Source organism: Daphnia magna, linkage group LG4 (genome assembly GCF_020631705.1).
Source record: "Daphnia magna isolate NIES linkage group LG4, ASM2063170v1.1, whole genome shotgun sequence".
Lineage (NCBI taxonomy): Eukaryota > Metazoa > Arthropoda > Branchiopoda > Diplostraca > Daphniidae > Daphnia > Daphnia magna.
Window position 1 is genome coordinate 3,897,679 of NC_059185.1, and position 15,371 is coordinate 3,913,049.

General features: G+C 42.7%; 5 protein-coding genes and 1 pseudogene across 5 annotated transcripts; all 6 read left to right on the top strand.

Moving 5' to 3' along the window:
• Window positions 1-178: 178 nt before the first annotated feature.
• On the top strand, window positions 179-1,001 carry LOC123466352 (annotated as a pseudogene).
• A 709-nt stretch (window positions 1,002-1,710) lies between these two features.
• LOC116921321 (pro-resilin) lies at window positions 1,711-2,564 on the top strand. Its single transcript, XM_032927585.2, has 3 exons — window positions 1,711-1,867; window positions 2,051-2,149; window positions 2,210-2,564. Exons 1-3 carry the CDS (start codon window positions 1,859-1,861, stop codon window positions 2,447-2,449), a joined length of 348 nt encoding a protein of 115 aa, XP_032783476.1. The 5' UTR covers window positions 1,711-1,858; the 3' UTR covers window positions 2,450-2,564.
• Window positions 2,565-3,113: 549 nt separating this feature from the next.
• On the top strand, window positions 3,114-4,113 carry LOC116921327 (pro-resilin). The gene is made up of 3 exons (XM_032927593.2): window positions 3,114-3,272; window positions 3,437-3,535; window positions 3,608-4,113. The coding sequence occupies exons 1-3, from the start codon at window positions 3,264-3,266 to the stop codon at window positions 3,845-3,847; spliced, it is 348 nt and encodes a 115-aa protein (XP_032783484.1). The 5' UTR covers window positions 3,114-3,263; the 3' UTR covers window positions 3,848-4,113.
• A 1,974-nt stretch (window positions 4,114-6,087) lies between these two features.
• Window positions 6,088-6,816, top strand: LOC116921323 (cuticle protein 21). Its single transcript, XM_032927589.2, is given in 4 exon segments — window positions 6,088-6,239; window positions 6,313-6,426; window positions 6,491-6,562; window positions 6,564-6,816. Coding segments are annotated over 4 exon segments (366 nt in total). The 5' UTR covers window positions 6,088-6,233; the 3' UTR covers window positions 6,738-6,816.
• A 1,419-nt stretch (window positions 6,817-8,235) lies between these two features.
• Window positions 8,236-9,625, top strand: LOC123471434 (pro-resilin-like). Its single transcript, XM_045172758.1, has 3 exons — window positions 8,236-8,392; window positions 8,506-9,072; window positions 9,153-9,625. The coding sequence occupies exons 1-3, from the start codon at window positions 8,384-8,386 to the stop codon at window positions 9,522-9,524; spliced, it is 948 nt and encodes a 315-aa protein (XP_045028693.1). The 5' UTR covers window positions 8,236-8,383; the 3' UTR covers window positions 9,525-9,625.
• Window positions 9,626-12,463: 2,838 nt separating this feature from the next.
• Window positions 12,464-15,278, top strand: LOC116921329 (mucin-2). The gene is made up of 3 exons (XM_032927595.2): window positions 12,464-12,622; window positions 12,694-12,792; window positions 12,848-15,278. The coding sequence occupies exon 3, from the start codon at window positions 13,350-13,352 to the stop codon at window positions 15,036-15,038; it is 1,689 nt and encodes a 562-aa protein (XP_032783486.2). The 5' UTR covers window positions 12,464-12,622; window positions 12,694-12,792; window positions 12,848-13,349; the 3' UTR covers window positions 15,039-15,278.
• The last annotated feature ends 93 nt before the right edge of the window (window positions 15,279-15,371 follow it).

A 15,371-nucleotide genomic window follows, 5' to 3' on the forward strand; every position in this document is an offset into this window, starting at 1 on the left:
ATCGGACTGGATCAAAGGAAAGTTCCGAAAGGTGCATGTGCCCCAATGGCGCTTCTGTCTGCAACAATCACGTGCAGCCCTTTTGGCTTTCGTTGGCGTTTGGCAATCGTAAAAGAAGATTGCCAAGAGGATTTCTCATTCCAGCAAATCGCCCTTGGAAAAATGGACGAGGTCTACTAAATCGAAGGTGGAGCATTGGTTTTGAAAGAAAATACACGTGGTATAAAAAGGCAATCGTGATTCATATCCAACCATCATTCACTTGCATTCTGTCTTGCAAAGAAAAACAAATATCCTCACTCAAGAAAATGAACAAGGTACGTAAGTATGCTTTATAAGGATAATATCTTAAGTAATAACAACATGATTCTGGCGAGAGCGTGCTGCATAGAAAACGAAAGCGTGTGTAAACAAATTGCCATTAATCTTGCAAAGCGATCGTTCACAATTCATTTCCTTACGACTGATGGTGTAAACTTCCACACTCTTAGTTCATCATTGCTGCTGCTGTGTTGATGATGGTTGCTGTTGCTGCAGCTGCACCGCAATCCTACCCATCAGAGTCTAGCGCCAAACCCTCCTACGATGACGTAAGTTTCAGTGTAATTCAGTTGCCCATATTATCGTGCTAAACGTTGAATTGCTTTTAGGCTCCCAAACCGTACAGCTTTGACTGGAACGTTAAAGATGATGAGAGGCAAGAACGACTACGGACACAAGGAGACCAGCGATGGCAAAGTTGTCACCGGATCTTACCGCGTTGTCCTGCCCGATGGCCGCACGCAGATCGTGACTTACAAAGCCGATGAGAACGGATACGTGGCCGATGTGAAATACGAAGGAGAAGCTCAATACCCAACACCCGAATACAAACCGGCCTCCAAATACTGAACACTGTGACAACAAACGTCTCGTTCCTAATCGACAATTTTCTACTTGTGTATTTATTTATTGAGACAGAAAGAAGAGTTTATGGAAATACAATTTCGTGAAAACGGCAACATAATATTCGATTTTCTAAAAATAAAAATGTTGATGTTGCATACACGATTGAAGAGAATGTCCCCGTGCATATTTGTTGCGTAAAGTATAGCAGCGTGAACGGGATTAAAGTTTATCTGCAAAAGTGATCAAACAAAACGTTGGGGTTATATTCGATGTATACTCCTACATTGAGAGTTGGCCAATATGTTTTCAACAACAGCATTTTGCTGCAATTTTGACTTCTGTCTCGATTTGTTCTCTTCCCCATAATCCCCTTTTCGAACCCCACCTCCAACTTTTTTTGTTTTCGACTCAACCAAGTCATCATTTCAGTTCTGCGTTTTCTCAGGTCGAGCAAGGACGTCTATACCATCTCCCTCCCCAAAAAAAGAGATCGGGTTAATAAACAGAGCAAATGAATGGAACGAAATATTCAATATGTAAATGCACAACTAGCTAACAGCTCATGAATAAAAAATTACCCTATGTGCTATACCCAATGTAAGATTAGGCCAGCAATGCACATACTGCAAACAAACGCATGATGAGTTCTCTCAACTTCCAATCGGATGGGGCCAATGAAAGTTCCGACAGGTGCCCAGGTGTCTCTGTGATTTCTCCTGTCTGCAACAATCACGCACAACCTTTTTTGGATTTGGTTGGCAATCGTAAAAGGGAATTGTTTGAGGGTGTTTCCCCCATCCAGAAAATGGCCCCTGGAAAAGTGGATCGTCCACTGGAACGAAGGTGGAGCGTTCGTCCGTGTGAAGGGGAAAATGCACGGTGGTATAAAAAGGCAACCGTGATTCATAGTCAACCATCATTCACTTGCACTTTCTTGCAAACGAAAAAACAACTCTCCTCACCCAAGAAAATGAACAAGGTATGTAAACTATTGTTTCTAAGGCTGCTTGACATTACACGTATAATTTAGTAACAGACCCAGCGAGAGTTGTGCCTATTTGCATACAAGACAAAGAAAGATCGCAATTCTCCAGGGGTCATTCATCAATTAAATAAAAATGATGTATCGCATTCACACCTTTTTTAAAACCCCGATTTCCAGTTCATCATTGCTGCTGCTGTGCTGATGATGGTCGCTGTTGCCGCAGCTGCACCGCAATCCTACCCATCAGAGTCTAGCGCCAAACCTTCCTACGATGACGTAAGTTTCCACTAAAATTAATTTACCCATGCAATCAAACTAAAATGGAATTGCTTTTAGGCTCCAATGCCGTACAGCTTCGACTGGAACGTCAAAGATGACGAGAGCAAGAACGACTACGGACACAAGGAGACCAGTGATGGCAAAGTCGTGACCGGATCTTACCGCGTTGTCCTGCCCGATGGCCGCACTCAGATCGTGACTTACAAGGCCGATGAGAACGGATACGTGGCCGATGTGAAATACGAAGGAGAAGCCCAATATCCAACACCCGAATACAAACCGGCCTCCAAATATTAAATGTTGCACAAAATTGGCTGATTGCAGATCGACTATTTTTCCTCTTGTGTAATTTATTTCGGACGTGTATAAAAAAGAAACAATATAATGACGTGAGAACCTGAAAAAAAAGAGATTGTATTTTGTTTTTAACTTTTCCTGTAAATACTGTTGCTTCATCGTAATTCCGGTTCGCATCTTGTGCGAACGAAGTGGAGTGTATCATCCCGTTCGTTAGATAAACCATAATAATGAGGGTAGTGCCCAGAAATATGAAAAGATACATATACATGAGGAGCGATTCATTTTAAGAATAGGATTGCGTAGAGTGTATAGTGCTTACATTGAAATGAATCAGTAGGAGTGAGTCTTGTATTTGCACTTACAACTGTCGAGACCCCGAGCCTAAAAACAAAATTAACGGTTGCAGATGAATAATTACCAGGTATCCGCCACCACCGTAAAAACTATAAAATTCAATGCTTTAATATAAACAATTATAATAATTGGCCATAACATTTTGCACGCAAAATGAAACTTTTCATAACAATCATTTCATTGTGTGGACTTCACGAAGTGACACTTATGAAAGTTGGAGTTGGAAATTCGTTGAGCTTTGTTGGTCAGCGTTATGTAATAGCAGATTAGTGAGGGTGTTTTCCCCTCCCAGCAAAATTGTTCCTGTGAAAACTGAAAACATTTGAGGTCTACCCCAAAAAGAGAGGCGGAGTGCGTCCGTGAACATCGTATAAAAAGGCAACGAAGATTCACGACAATCAGTCACTTGCATTTTCTTGACAACAACAAAAACAATACCCCAAAAGCTCCCTGAAAAATGAACAAGGTACGTACGACAAAGTATTGTTTAATGCAGCAATATCAAACGCAACAACCTTTTCGTGAGTGTGTCATTTTGCATAGACAAATGAGAGTGATTAGAACAACCTTCATTCGATTTCTATATGATTACAAATCGTTTTTCCCTGTTGGTCGTCCAATGTTTTATAGTTCATCACTGTTATTGCCATGCTGATGATTGTTGCTGTGGCTGCAGCTGCACCACAATCTTATCCATCACCATCCAGCGCCAAACCCTCTTACGATGACGTAAGTGCCAGTGTGTTTACTTGCATTTAACCATTGTAAATGTTCACGCTAAAATCGAACTTCAAAATTTAGGCTCCAATGCCGTACAGCTTCGACTGGAACGTCAAAGATGACGAGAGCAAGAACGACTACGGACACAAGGAGACCAGTGATGGCAAAGTTGTCACCGGATCTTACCGTGTTGTTCTGCCCGATGGCCGCACTCAGATCGTGAATTACAAGGCCGACGAGAACGGATACGTGGCCGATGTGAAATACGAAGGTGAAGCCAAATACCCCGAACCCGAATACAAACCTTCCCCCAAGTATTAAAAAATTATAGAAACTCCCAGCAAATTATGTCATGTAAATTATTTCCCGTGAATGTGTAAGAAAGACGATACACTCTCTCGAAAAATTTGTTTCAAAGAAATGAAACTACTTTGTCTTCCCTTTTTTGTGTGTGCCGAAAATGCCTGTGCGTGCCGTTGCAATTTACGTGAGACTATGGAACAACAAAGGGTATCATACCGTACACGTTTAAAGAGTCCTCTGAAACATTTTCATCTCCTGTAAAAATAAAAATTAGCCAACGTGAATCTTCAGTGTTGTGTGTGTTTTATCTCAGTCAAAAATTCTATAAAAAAACGAATATATTCTATAACAACTAGGTCAAAGACGACATAGTTTACAACGCACTGATTAAACCAAATCCATTTTTTTAAAACCGGGGACACAAGAAAGACATTTCTCCGAGGGCTTTTCTATAACCCCCACCGATTCGAAGGACATATTGAAATGATTTTCATTTGAGGCTCCCTCAGGTGTTTTTGTTTGTTGGCCTGTGGCTAAAGCTCATCCGTATCTCGTACTTCATTCTGATATCAAATGAAAAATGTAACACACAAAATAAAAACTAGAACCGAATTCAAGCCATTTATATAATACGACGGGGGCACAAAGCAATTGAAGATCGAGTACCAATGAGCCTTCCCACGCCAGGTGATCACACATCAACCTGTTGTATTTCATTGTATACGTCTATTAATTTTCTTTCGCTTTTTTCTTTCTTATTCTTCTTCTTCTTCCCAGACTCGTTGCCCTACTTCTCTTCTCTGGCTTTTACACCACCGTTGCCCTTCACGTATTTTATCATTACGGCCGCGTACCTACACAAAATACCCTCATACAGCATTTAACCAAGGAAAATTGCGTGAACTTCGTGCTCTTATAGTAAGGTTTCCCTACGCCTCTGACAACAATCGCTCTCTCTATATCTGAACTATATATCTACATACTTTGTTTTTTTGTTTTTTAAGTGCAGGTGCGTCGAGCACGATCGTGTGAAAGCGAATTTATATTTTTGAAGTTTTCTTATTTCTTTTTATAGAGGCATTATCCGTAAGCAAATGTAGAGAAATAGCTTTATGAAATCACAGAAGATCGTATACCCACGAACGTATGTATGCATAAAAGTTTAATTAGGTTTGAATGAAGACCTTGGGTATAGTCTGCACGGTCCACATTCGGGTTTTTATTGGTCTTTCGTTCATTTCCGTTTCTCAAAACAAATGGCTGTTATAGTAATGGAAAAGTAGTTTCTGATACGTGTATAATGGTATGATGCCTTGACGGTTGGAAAGTTAAGATTACGTAACCGGTTGGGCGCAACTCATGCAGTTACAATCCGCGTCGTGCCTTACATTTCGAATTCCTGCGGTTTTTTCTTGCCAATGGCTGCACCTTGTTCCGCGTTTACGGATCGGCACGTTCATCAGACGAAATAAGAGCAATGATTCGGAGCTTCTTGCTGATTGCAAACTCGGATTATCGTAGTCGAAACACAAACTAGATTGGAAAATGCGCGTATAAAATAACAGCATCATTGGCGAGTGCCTTTATTCCAGGAAATTCTATAACAGCAAATCATGACGTAGTTTGCCAAACGCAATCTAACCATCTCGTAGCAATAAAAAAATAACGTGCACTCTTTCACCTGCATTGCACGTAATTACAGGGCGCTCTAATCGCCCACGTCCATGTGGCTAAAATTCAAAAATGCCGCCAATCAAGTGAATAGCTCATACAAAATGCGATTAAACGTAATGGTACGAGAGAGAGCCTCAACTGAACGTGACGATGTATAGTAGAGCAAAGTCAGTTGATGAAAATGGCAGTTTTTATTGGCCAATGAAATGGTTCGACTGCAACAATTTTGCAGTAAATCAACGGTCACAGCGACAAGATGAGAAACATTTCAATGGCACATTCTTGGAGATGTTAATGTACCCAGTCGGCGTGCGACGGACCAGTTTAGGTCGCACGCACGGTGCTATTGAGTGGGAGGCGGAAAATGTGTATGTCATTACAAAGTGACGGGCATCGTTTTGTTTAGCAGTTACGGCCGATGCACTGAATACAAGGGGATAATTAGTGAAAAAGAAAGTGAAAGGGCAGAGAGAGTTTTTACTTGGCACAGTGCAACAGGAAAGCCCAAGCCCCCCCACCCCTCAAAAAAAGTGTGTGAGAAATGGATCTAGCCGACGGGGTAACGGCCACTTCATCCTTTCTATAGAAGGTCGGACTGTCCGTGTTTTGTCCGATTCTCCCGCACGCCCAAGTCGTAAAAACTATCGTGGGTATATAAAGAGCCCGGTGAACCATTTCCAATCATCAGTTCTACCTTTGAACAGTCCAGTCCACTCTACACTCAGCAAACATGAAGGTAAATCATTAAACATTTTTTAAAAGTACAATTTAAAGTTTAGAAAATTGTGTTTCTTTTTTAAAAAAAATAGTTCATCGTTTTGGCCACTTTGATCGCTGCGGCTCTCGCTGCTGAACTTCCCGCTTATCCTCAACCTTCCTACCCGGCCCCAGCTGCTGCTGGTTACGCCAAAGCCGAAGAATACGTAAGTTTGAGTTTTCTAATTGCAATTAGCTCTTTTTTAAAAATTGAATTCTGTTCTTCTATAGCCACCCATGCCGTACAGCTTCGATTGGGCCGTCAAGGATGACGAGAGCAAGAACGACTACGGACACAAGGAAGACCAGCGATGGCAAAGTCGTGACCGGATCTTACCGCGTTGTCCTGCCCGATGGCCGCACTCAGATCGTGACTTACAAGGCCGATGAGAACGGCTACGTCGCCGACGTGAAATACGAAGGAGAAGCCCAATACCCCGCACCCGAATACAAGCCGGCCGACAAACCTTCGTATTAAATCTTAACTCTTTCAAACGAAAACACGTGTTGTAATATATTCAAAAATACATTGGCGAATTTTCAGAAAAAAACAAAAACAAAAGAGGATTTCGTTTTCTTAAAGTTAATCGTTGGTGTTGGAAATGAAATTCTTTTCTCCAACCATTAGTGACGTGGTTAACGCTTTCTTCTGCAATCTCATTGCATATAGTGTCATAGCAGTGCCAATCTGCTTGTGCAATTTGATGAACCATGGCGGGGTCCGTGGTTTGTCAAATTTCTATATTCAATTCGCAGGCTCGTCTGCGATTAGAGCACAGATTAGAGCCATATTAGAGATTTTTATACTTCAACGCTGTTCGCTTGTATCGGTTGGAGAGAAGTGAAACCGATATTTAATTATTATGGTTGAATAGCACTCGGCTTTGCGCCTTCCAAAACAAAAATTGGAGAATAGCAAACAGAAAGAAAGAGAGAAAAAATAAAATGCTCGGTCTACAGCAGCCTGTAATTATTACTATTGGCTTGACGTTAACACGCATTTCGCTTTCGTGCGATTGGGGACATAGACAGGCCTGGGGAAACTTCGCCGGGCAGCAATTTCGGTATACGACGTTCGATTTACAATGGCCAGATGATGGGAATTGTTGTTATTTTTCGTTTCGCTTTGATGCTCATTGGAGTCAAGTTGAGTATTTCGCCATTCGTTCTCTCGCGTTGCAAATATAACAATAGATCAATCATCTTTCTCGTTAGTCAGGTATTCTTCATAGCCGCGATGGAGAAACCAAAGCAATGATAGCAATCCGGAGATTGATAAACCCCAAAATATAAAGAGAACAAACATCCCATGCATGAAGCCAGCAAAAATGAGCTTTCTGCATATTCAAAATAGCCTTCAACGATATCGTCTCCGTTGCAGCCTACATGTTTACGTTGCCGTAAATGTCACGTACTTTGGCGTTGAGATCATGCACGCTTTGACAATTCAATCGGCTTTTCGAAGCGCGAAAGGAATTGTGTGCACACAAACATTAAGAAGTGAACAGGTGACATTATTTACTCTCTCTTTCATTGTAAATTGTCTTCTTCAATAAAAACAAAAACCGCCAATTGGACGCGGTGACGGTGGTTTGCGACAAATAAACCACACATGCGTGTAGTGTCTCTTCCAGATGCAACAGGCTTTGCGGGACTGGCGGGAAAGCGACAGCCCTGCGTTGTACGACCGGCAGCAACAACGTAGAAGAACATTGCATCGTGCGGGTTGAACGTGAAAGCTTTTCATCTTGGGTCGTCGTCTGACTGTACACGTGAACCAAATTTCGTGCCCAATGGAAAGAGTCCTAGCGAAAGTGAAAGGAGGAGTTGCGGGTGATGAGCGACGAGTATGCCGAGCATCTTCGCGGCGGGTATCCAGCAATACGGCCCCGACAAGACGCCCATCTCTTCGTGAAAGACACGACCAAGTGAAAAGTAAAATCTGAATCCTTTCAAGCGTGTGCACGCGCTTCTTTCTTTTTAGCAGATGAAAACTGTTGTTCGGTTATAGCCTTGGCTGAGTTGTAGGCGGGCTGGTGATGTTCGGTATATAAGGACGGCTTGACTCGACGTTAAAGCATCAGTTCCTTCTCTGAAGCGTTCGACTCATCTACTTCCAACAATATGAATAAGGTACGTCTACTTTTGGAAACGAGAGCTCCGTGTGGGCTCTGTTCGAGTTACATTTTTAACTAGCTGTTTCTAAACATTCTGTTACTGTCATCCCCACCCCCCAATTGGAACAGTACATCATTTTAGCTGCTTTGGTTGCCATGGCGATGGCCAAGCCGCAAGGCTATGGTGCAGCAGCCGGCCAACAGCAACAGGCTTACGGAGGCCAAGCTGGGCAGCAACAGCAGAAGCCGGCATACGGAGCTCAGTCCGGAGCGGCTCAACAGCAACAAGGTTATGGTGCTCAAGTATCTGCTAGCGCTGGAGCTGGACAGGGTTATGGTGCTCAAAACGGAGGTGCCCAGCAGCAACAGGGCTATGGCTCTCAGGTCTCAGCAGGCGCTGGAGCTGGACAAAACTACGGAGCTCAGTCTGGTGCTGCCCAACAACAACAGGGTTACGGTGCTCAAGCCTCTGCTAGCGCCGGAGCTGGACAAGGTTATGGTGCTCAAAATGGAGCTGCCCAGCAACAACAAGGCTATGGGGCTCAGGCCGCAGCTGGAGCTGGACAAGGTTACGGTTCACAAAACGGAGCTGCCCAGCAGGGTTACGGCGCATCCAACACTCAGCAGAAACCAACCAGTACTTACAACAGCAATGGAAACAGACCGTCCGCATCCGCTTCATCCTACGCACAAGAGGTACTGACACCAACCAAATTCTTAACTTAAGGTTCTTACGTGAATACTCGCTAACATGCATTGAAATCCGTTTTAAATAGCAACCCCCGATGCCATACGAATTCGCCTGGGCCGTCAAGGATGAGCCAACCAAGAACGACTACGCTCATGAAGAAAAGAGCGACGGCAAAGTTGTTATCGGATCTTACCGCGTTCTGCTTCCCGATGGCCGCACTCAGATCGTCTCCTACCGCGCTGACGAGAACGGCTACGTCGCCGATGTCAAGTACGAGGGTGAGGCTCAATTCCCCGCACCGTCCAACGGCAATGGCAACTACGGCAATGCTGCCGGAAGCAGCAACTATGGCAGTGGCAGCAACGGCAATGGCAACGGCTATGGCAACGGCAGTGCCAGGCCTAGTGGCAACAGCAACAGCTACGGCAACGGAAACAAACCCAGCACTTCATATTAACAAGCTTAAAAATGTCGTGACTTCTGTATATTATATGGTCGTCATTTCAAGTATTTTTGTACGAATCACTATCAAATTGAAATATACATTATAGTAATTAACTCGGTCCAAACAAATAGTTTCGCTTTCTTTCCATTCTTAGTTCATTCTCATTGAATCGGTCTGAAAGAAAAAAGGGAGAGCGTCTTTACAATTGTGAAAACTAATGACAAATAATTTGGGCGGGATCCGTCATCCACTTTTACCGTTTTCGTGATCACACAGTCGTGCTAATAAGTTGTGTGAAAAACAGAGCAACACGACACGGAAAGTTATTTTCGTCTTTACACTGCAAAACAATTGGCTTCAAGTAATTAAATATCGAGACATCATTTGAAATGAATGGGCTGTCATCGGGGAAAAAAAAAAAAGTCTGCGGCTAACCGCAGACTTTGCATAACTTTAGAAGCACCCTCGATATAGTACGACAAACTCTCTTTACTTTACTGCACTAAAGGCCACCCTATTAAGAACGAATCAGCGAAATAGAATTAAATTTTTTTTTTGCATATTCGAAAGCGCTGGAGTGAAACTTGATCTCTTTGCGAAGTGGAGGACGCTATGGGTAATCGATCACCACAAGTTTCAGATTACAATCAGCCGCGTGTTCCACGATGATGTATATAGCCAGCATATCTCTTCTTAATACGCAGTAATAATGCCTGGATTAAATCAGCTCACAAACTGATTCCCTTTCTTTTACAAACAAAAAATGTATAACAAAGAAGTTGGAAAACTGAACTTTCAATCTCGTTTTTATGCGTAGGCGAGGTCACACACACAGCAATAAAAACACCACGTTTATGATTGTAATGGGAAACATAAAATTGTTTAAAAATTATTATCTGTTAAAAGTCCGACGTCAAGTATAAATTAACAAGAAAAAGAACTTAGAGAGTGTTAAATACCCTTATTCCTGTGCAAATTATGCATCATTATTCTTCCAGAAATATTCCAACTTGAGATGTTTGGAAAACAGCCCAAACATTTACTTCATTCTTGATGGTCGACTATTTTTTTGCCAATTTCGCCAAATAACGGAAACAGAAAAATAAAAAAAAAGAGATGGTAAGTCATACTTATTTGAAACGCTATCACCTGAAAGAGCTTCTCTCACGCTTCGGTTATTAAACAGTAGGGAAAGTTCGACCGACCGGAAAGCCTAAGGCTTATTCATACATGCTGCTGACACGCTCGCATGTGAAAACACATTCAAATGTAAACGCTGTTATTAAAAGGCAAAAAAAAAAGAGATGGTTTTTGAAATCTATCAGCTCTTTTGATCAATTAAGTATTTTTATAAAAATAGGCTACCCCATCCGATGTAGTCCTTTAGTGAAAAGTGTGTTGACGGCAAACAATTGCATCTACAATCTCAGATGAGATGTGGAAAGAAGAAGAAAAATGTTTCGCGATTTATTAGCTCGGATGTTGGTTGTTGATATGTTGTAATTTATCCCTGATGTACACGACATATTATATGCAAACGAGAGTCTCTTTTCAGTTTAAACATGCGATTTTTCTTTGGCAAAGAATGATGGGAACCTAGGTATAACCACAACACGCAATAGTTGGATGGCAATCGTTTGCTACTTGATGTGGGGATCAATCATCAATTTACCGCTCTCTTCAAATTGCTCACTTTCTCCTAAAGTTTTTTTTATTTTCTTTCGTTAATTTCCAGCGTTGATGCGACATATACCGAAAGACGTTCCACAACGTCCTACTTTGACAGGAAACCATCGGCAGTTTTTGGCGCAAACAGTTGGCGATTCGAAATAAAGAATAACATTTCCCGAAGTGTTTTTTTCAGTTTAGAACAGCTGCCTGAAATCTTTTGTAAAAAGTGTGGCTTACGTATATAATTGTGAACGACTTGTTTTTTTATCCGTTGCTCCCCGTGAAAAGCAAGTAGGTCAGAGAGAACAGCACAGCACACTATTATGAAAAGAGGATTCTAATCGCTGCATGAGGCGGAATAAAGAAATCGTCCGGATTCTCATCGGCTGGAAAGTCAAAAAAAAAAAAAGTTTAACTAGTGCACCATGATCTCGATAAGTTTCCTCATTCCGTTTTCCTCGTCCAATAATGGCAGATGGAATTGTTTAATCCGACATGTATACGACACGTGTGTTTTTTTAATAACAAGATTTTCTATCGATATCTGATCTATCCCATTCTGAGATAGCGACATCCCAACACAACATGTATACTTCGTTATATTAGCAGCGCTAAACCTAGTTCACACCGGATATCCTAAGACACTATGCATACACGTATTCAAACACAATCTAATTATCATTTCTTTTCATTATTTGAAAAGATGAACGCGTGATAAGATAATCTCAGTCAAGCGGAGTCGATCGGGGATGTAATCTAACTTTCTTTTTTTTACCATAGTTTTCAGATTGGGTTTTACGTTTGGAACTAAGCGTCATTTCAATCTCATCTCCCGTCGTCAAGATTTGCTCCACTGAAATCCTCCCCACTCGATTTGCAATTGATAAAGTTACGTGTATAGCACCGGTAAGTAACGTAACGTAAAACAAGCAACAAAAATGTCAAAGAAGAGAAAGCGTGGAACGGTAGCGCTAAATGGAATGGGAAGCAGCATTGCCGGAGAAAATGTATCACGATAGAATCAGCAACTATAGGACGGAGAAAATCTCGGTAGGTTACGGGGGGGAAAAAAAGGATTTAAAAAAAATGTTTTTTTTTGTTTTATGAAAGTGAGACTGTTGTTAGAAAGCCAGAAGGGGAAAAAAAAATAAGGAATAAAAATAGGAGAGGAAGCAAGAAGAGCCATCAACTGGAACAATGCCTTTAATGAAATCGTTGGTGGGAGTGTGTATACTCTTCTGCCTTTAGCCTATATGTGGTATACTGCGGTGTGTCGTTTTGTTTGGCATTTTCTCCACTTTTTCCCATTTGATTCTCATGATCAAACAATGTACAGAGGAAGCGACGAATAAAATTGCAGCCCTTCTTGTTCGTTGTTACCAGTCTTACGTCGACCATCGACCATCATGAAGGAGACGCCGATCGTCTTCCATGCGGCTGTAAGTTTCCAATCGATACTGCAATAATTATTCGGATCGCATCAACGACTTGCTTTTCTTTTATCATCTAGTCCATCGTGCTGTTCGTTATTTCCATCCTCAACTTGCCGTGCGTGATCGAGTCTTCAAGAAGAGTTGCGTCCTCCCGTCAGAGCTCTGCTGGATATCTCGTAAGGATCGCTATATACAATCAAGTATTACATTTACTAATCTACTTAAACAAAGGATCCCTATAAATTCGCATACGCCGTCAAGACGCCATTACCTTTTCACGCCGATTTCGGCCAATTTCCAGTTGAAGGAACGTCGTCCAATGTCCATTCCACGCGTGAAAGATTGTCCAGTCAACAAGGGTCTCGCGGTACAGCGAATAAAGCCAGGTCGATTTCATCCGGTCAATGGTCAACTGATGACGAAACCTTGATTGCTTTGTCCGCATCGATAGACGAATCGACATTCGGAGAAAGAATCGTTCCCAGAGGGAGCGCAGGTAGACATCAACAGTTGACGTTTCAACCGAGCCAACAGTTTATCGTGACTAGCTCCCCTTCAATTCAAAATGAGAAACGTAGCGAGTTGAATGAGAAGGAAATCCTCGAATTCTTTGCTTCTGTATCTGATTCCCAACCAGTTAGAAATAACGAACCCTCCCCACAACATGAAGAAACGGCCAGATTGACCGAACCTTCCCCTTCCGAGTTCCAAGATCAGTTCAAAGATACCAACAATGAAGAAGGTTTTTTTAAATCCAATGATAATTTACCCTTCCGTCACGTCTTTAATCGATAGCCAGAAGAATAACAACGACGGATTTCAAATTGAAAGCTCGGATTTCGGATCGCATTCACGATCCAATCCGTCTGATTGGAGTAACTCGTATTTCCCAGCATTCGGTCCCAATTCTGCTGTGCCCGACATATTCAGACATACTGCAATCCCATCTGTGGAGACTGAACTTGCCGGAAGGGAAGTCGGCTCTCCAGCAAGTGTGTCTTCTTCCATTGACGCGTTGTACGCGAAATTCTCGCCATTCCCGCAACAGGAATCTTTCCGTCTCACAGATTTTTCGACTCAATTTACGCCGATTGAGAACACCGCCGAACGTCCGTTTACTTTAAAAGTCCGTGATGCCGAAACGTTCAGCCCTCCGCTATCAAAAGAAATCGCTCCTTACGTGCAATCGGTGTCTGCTGAACCTCCGGCATTTGTTCCATCGACGCCCTTCAAAGCGAATGATTTCCTTCCGTCGAGGTATCCGGAACTGCGACCGCCCAGCAGGACGGCGACCCCTACTCCGGTAGTGACATCAAGCACCGAGAGCATCAAACCATTTCAACAACCCAGATTTCCTGAACCTAATAGGTACGCGGGATTTATTCCTCAACCTCTTTCGGGACCAGGCGATTCTTTCACCCAGTTCCCGAAACCTAATTTCCCTACTTTCCCCTCGTCTCCTAGTAAAACGGTGTACTTTGGCGGACATCCAAACGAGCCTCCGTCGCATTTACAGAAAAATATCGTGAGTTTCATTAAAGCGAGAGCAGTTCCCGATAAGGTACTCAGTCCTCCGAATTTTCGTGCCGGCGATTCTGCATTTCCCCCCGGTAATTTCATCAAGTCTTTCCCTTTCAAAACGCGAACTTCGAACGCCGAACTTGTCTCGCCAAAGCAGAAAAGCACCACAGCACCTGTGTCAAAGGTGAACGTCCAGACGGTTCGCTCACCGCCTTCCAACGTTGTCAATCTAGGGCCTGCACCGCCGAAAGCTTTCACTTCAAGCAGACCGAAGCAAAATAGTTTGGTCACACCGAACAACGTGAAACCACCAGCTTTCGTAAACACTGTTGCCTCTACGGCTCGTCCGCCGAGCACCTCGCCTATTCCGACAACAGAAACCATCAAAGTTTCATCCACTCCAAAGCCTTTTTCAATTTCATCGACTACCAAACCAACGCGTTTCGTTGCTTCGCCATTGCTCTCGTACACTAAACCTATCCCTGCAACAAATACATTGGAATTAGCTCGACCCGTTCGAGTAGCCCAGCAATTTAATCAGCAGATTCGTCCGCAGGCTAATGCTTTTCAATCGGCAAAGAGTCCAGTTCAACAAGCACAAAGAGGAACATTTTCTGGCTGGACTGGATCGAATTCATTCACGCCATCTCGGCCCTATTCTTTCGTATCGTCCAATCCATTTGTTCCGGTGAAAAATCCCCCTATCCCGATATCCCCACAAATTAGGCAAGTCCTGCCGTCCCTCACGAAGAATCCCGCAGCCGTTCCAGTGCTGGCGCCCCTACCGGTGTATCTTCAACCTGCAAGCGTGACCCTGCCCCAAAGACCATCGTCCAAGACTTTTTCTCTTCCTAATATCGAGAAACCCGTTTATTACCACGCGTTTGTGTCTTATGGTTAATAACGCATTTTTTTCTTTTTCATAATGGCTCACTTTGTTTGCAATGGTTTTTGTTTTGTCCGGCAAAAGGCTCTGCGAGCCATCTGCTAACGGCAGAATTATTATTATGTGTTTTCGTTCAGCCAAGATGCTTTTAAGGTATGTGTGCTATCATCTACGTGTGTACAGTCAACGGAAAGTTTTGTTTTTCGGCTGTATGTAATTTGCAAAAAAATTTTGAATAAAAGCATCGGCACTCTACGCGTGTTCTTTTATACTTTATTGCTGTGGTTTTTTGTTTTTACTTTCTCTTCATTTCCCATGAGTTCAACTACGAACAGTTAACGGCTTTTG

What these genes read in the sequence shown, in the direction of transcription:
- LOC116921321 (XM_032927585.2), top strand. An exon ending in CCAAACCTTCCTACGATGAC is followed by an intron (nt 2,150 to 2,209) that starts GTAAGTTTCCAC and finishes AATTGCTTTTAG; the next exon opens with GCTCCAATGCCGTACAGCTT.
- LOC116921327 (XM_032927593.2), top strand. An exon ending in CCAAACCCTCTTACGATGAC is followed by an intron (nt 3,536 to 3,607) that starts GTAAGTGCCAGT and finishes TTCAAAATTTAG; the next exon opens with GCTCCAATGCCGTACAGCTT.
- LOC123471434 (XM_045172758.1), top strand. An exon ending in CTTCATCCTACGCACAAGAG is followed by an intron (nt 9,073 to 9,152) that starts GTACTGACACCA and finishes CGTTTTAAATAG; the next exon opens with CAACCCCCGATGCCATACGA.
- LOC116921329 (XM_032927595.2), top strand. Translation starts at nt 13,350, where the DNA reads ATGAAGAAGGTTTTTTTAAATCCAATGATAATTTACCCTTCCGTCACG.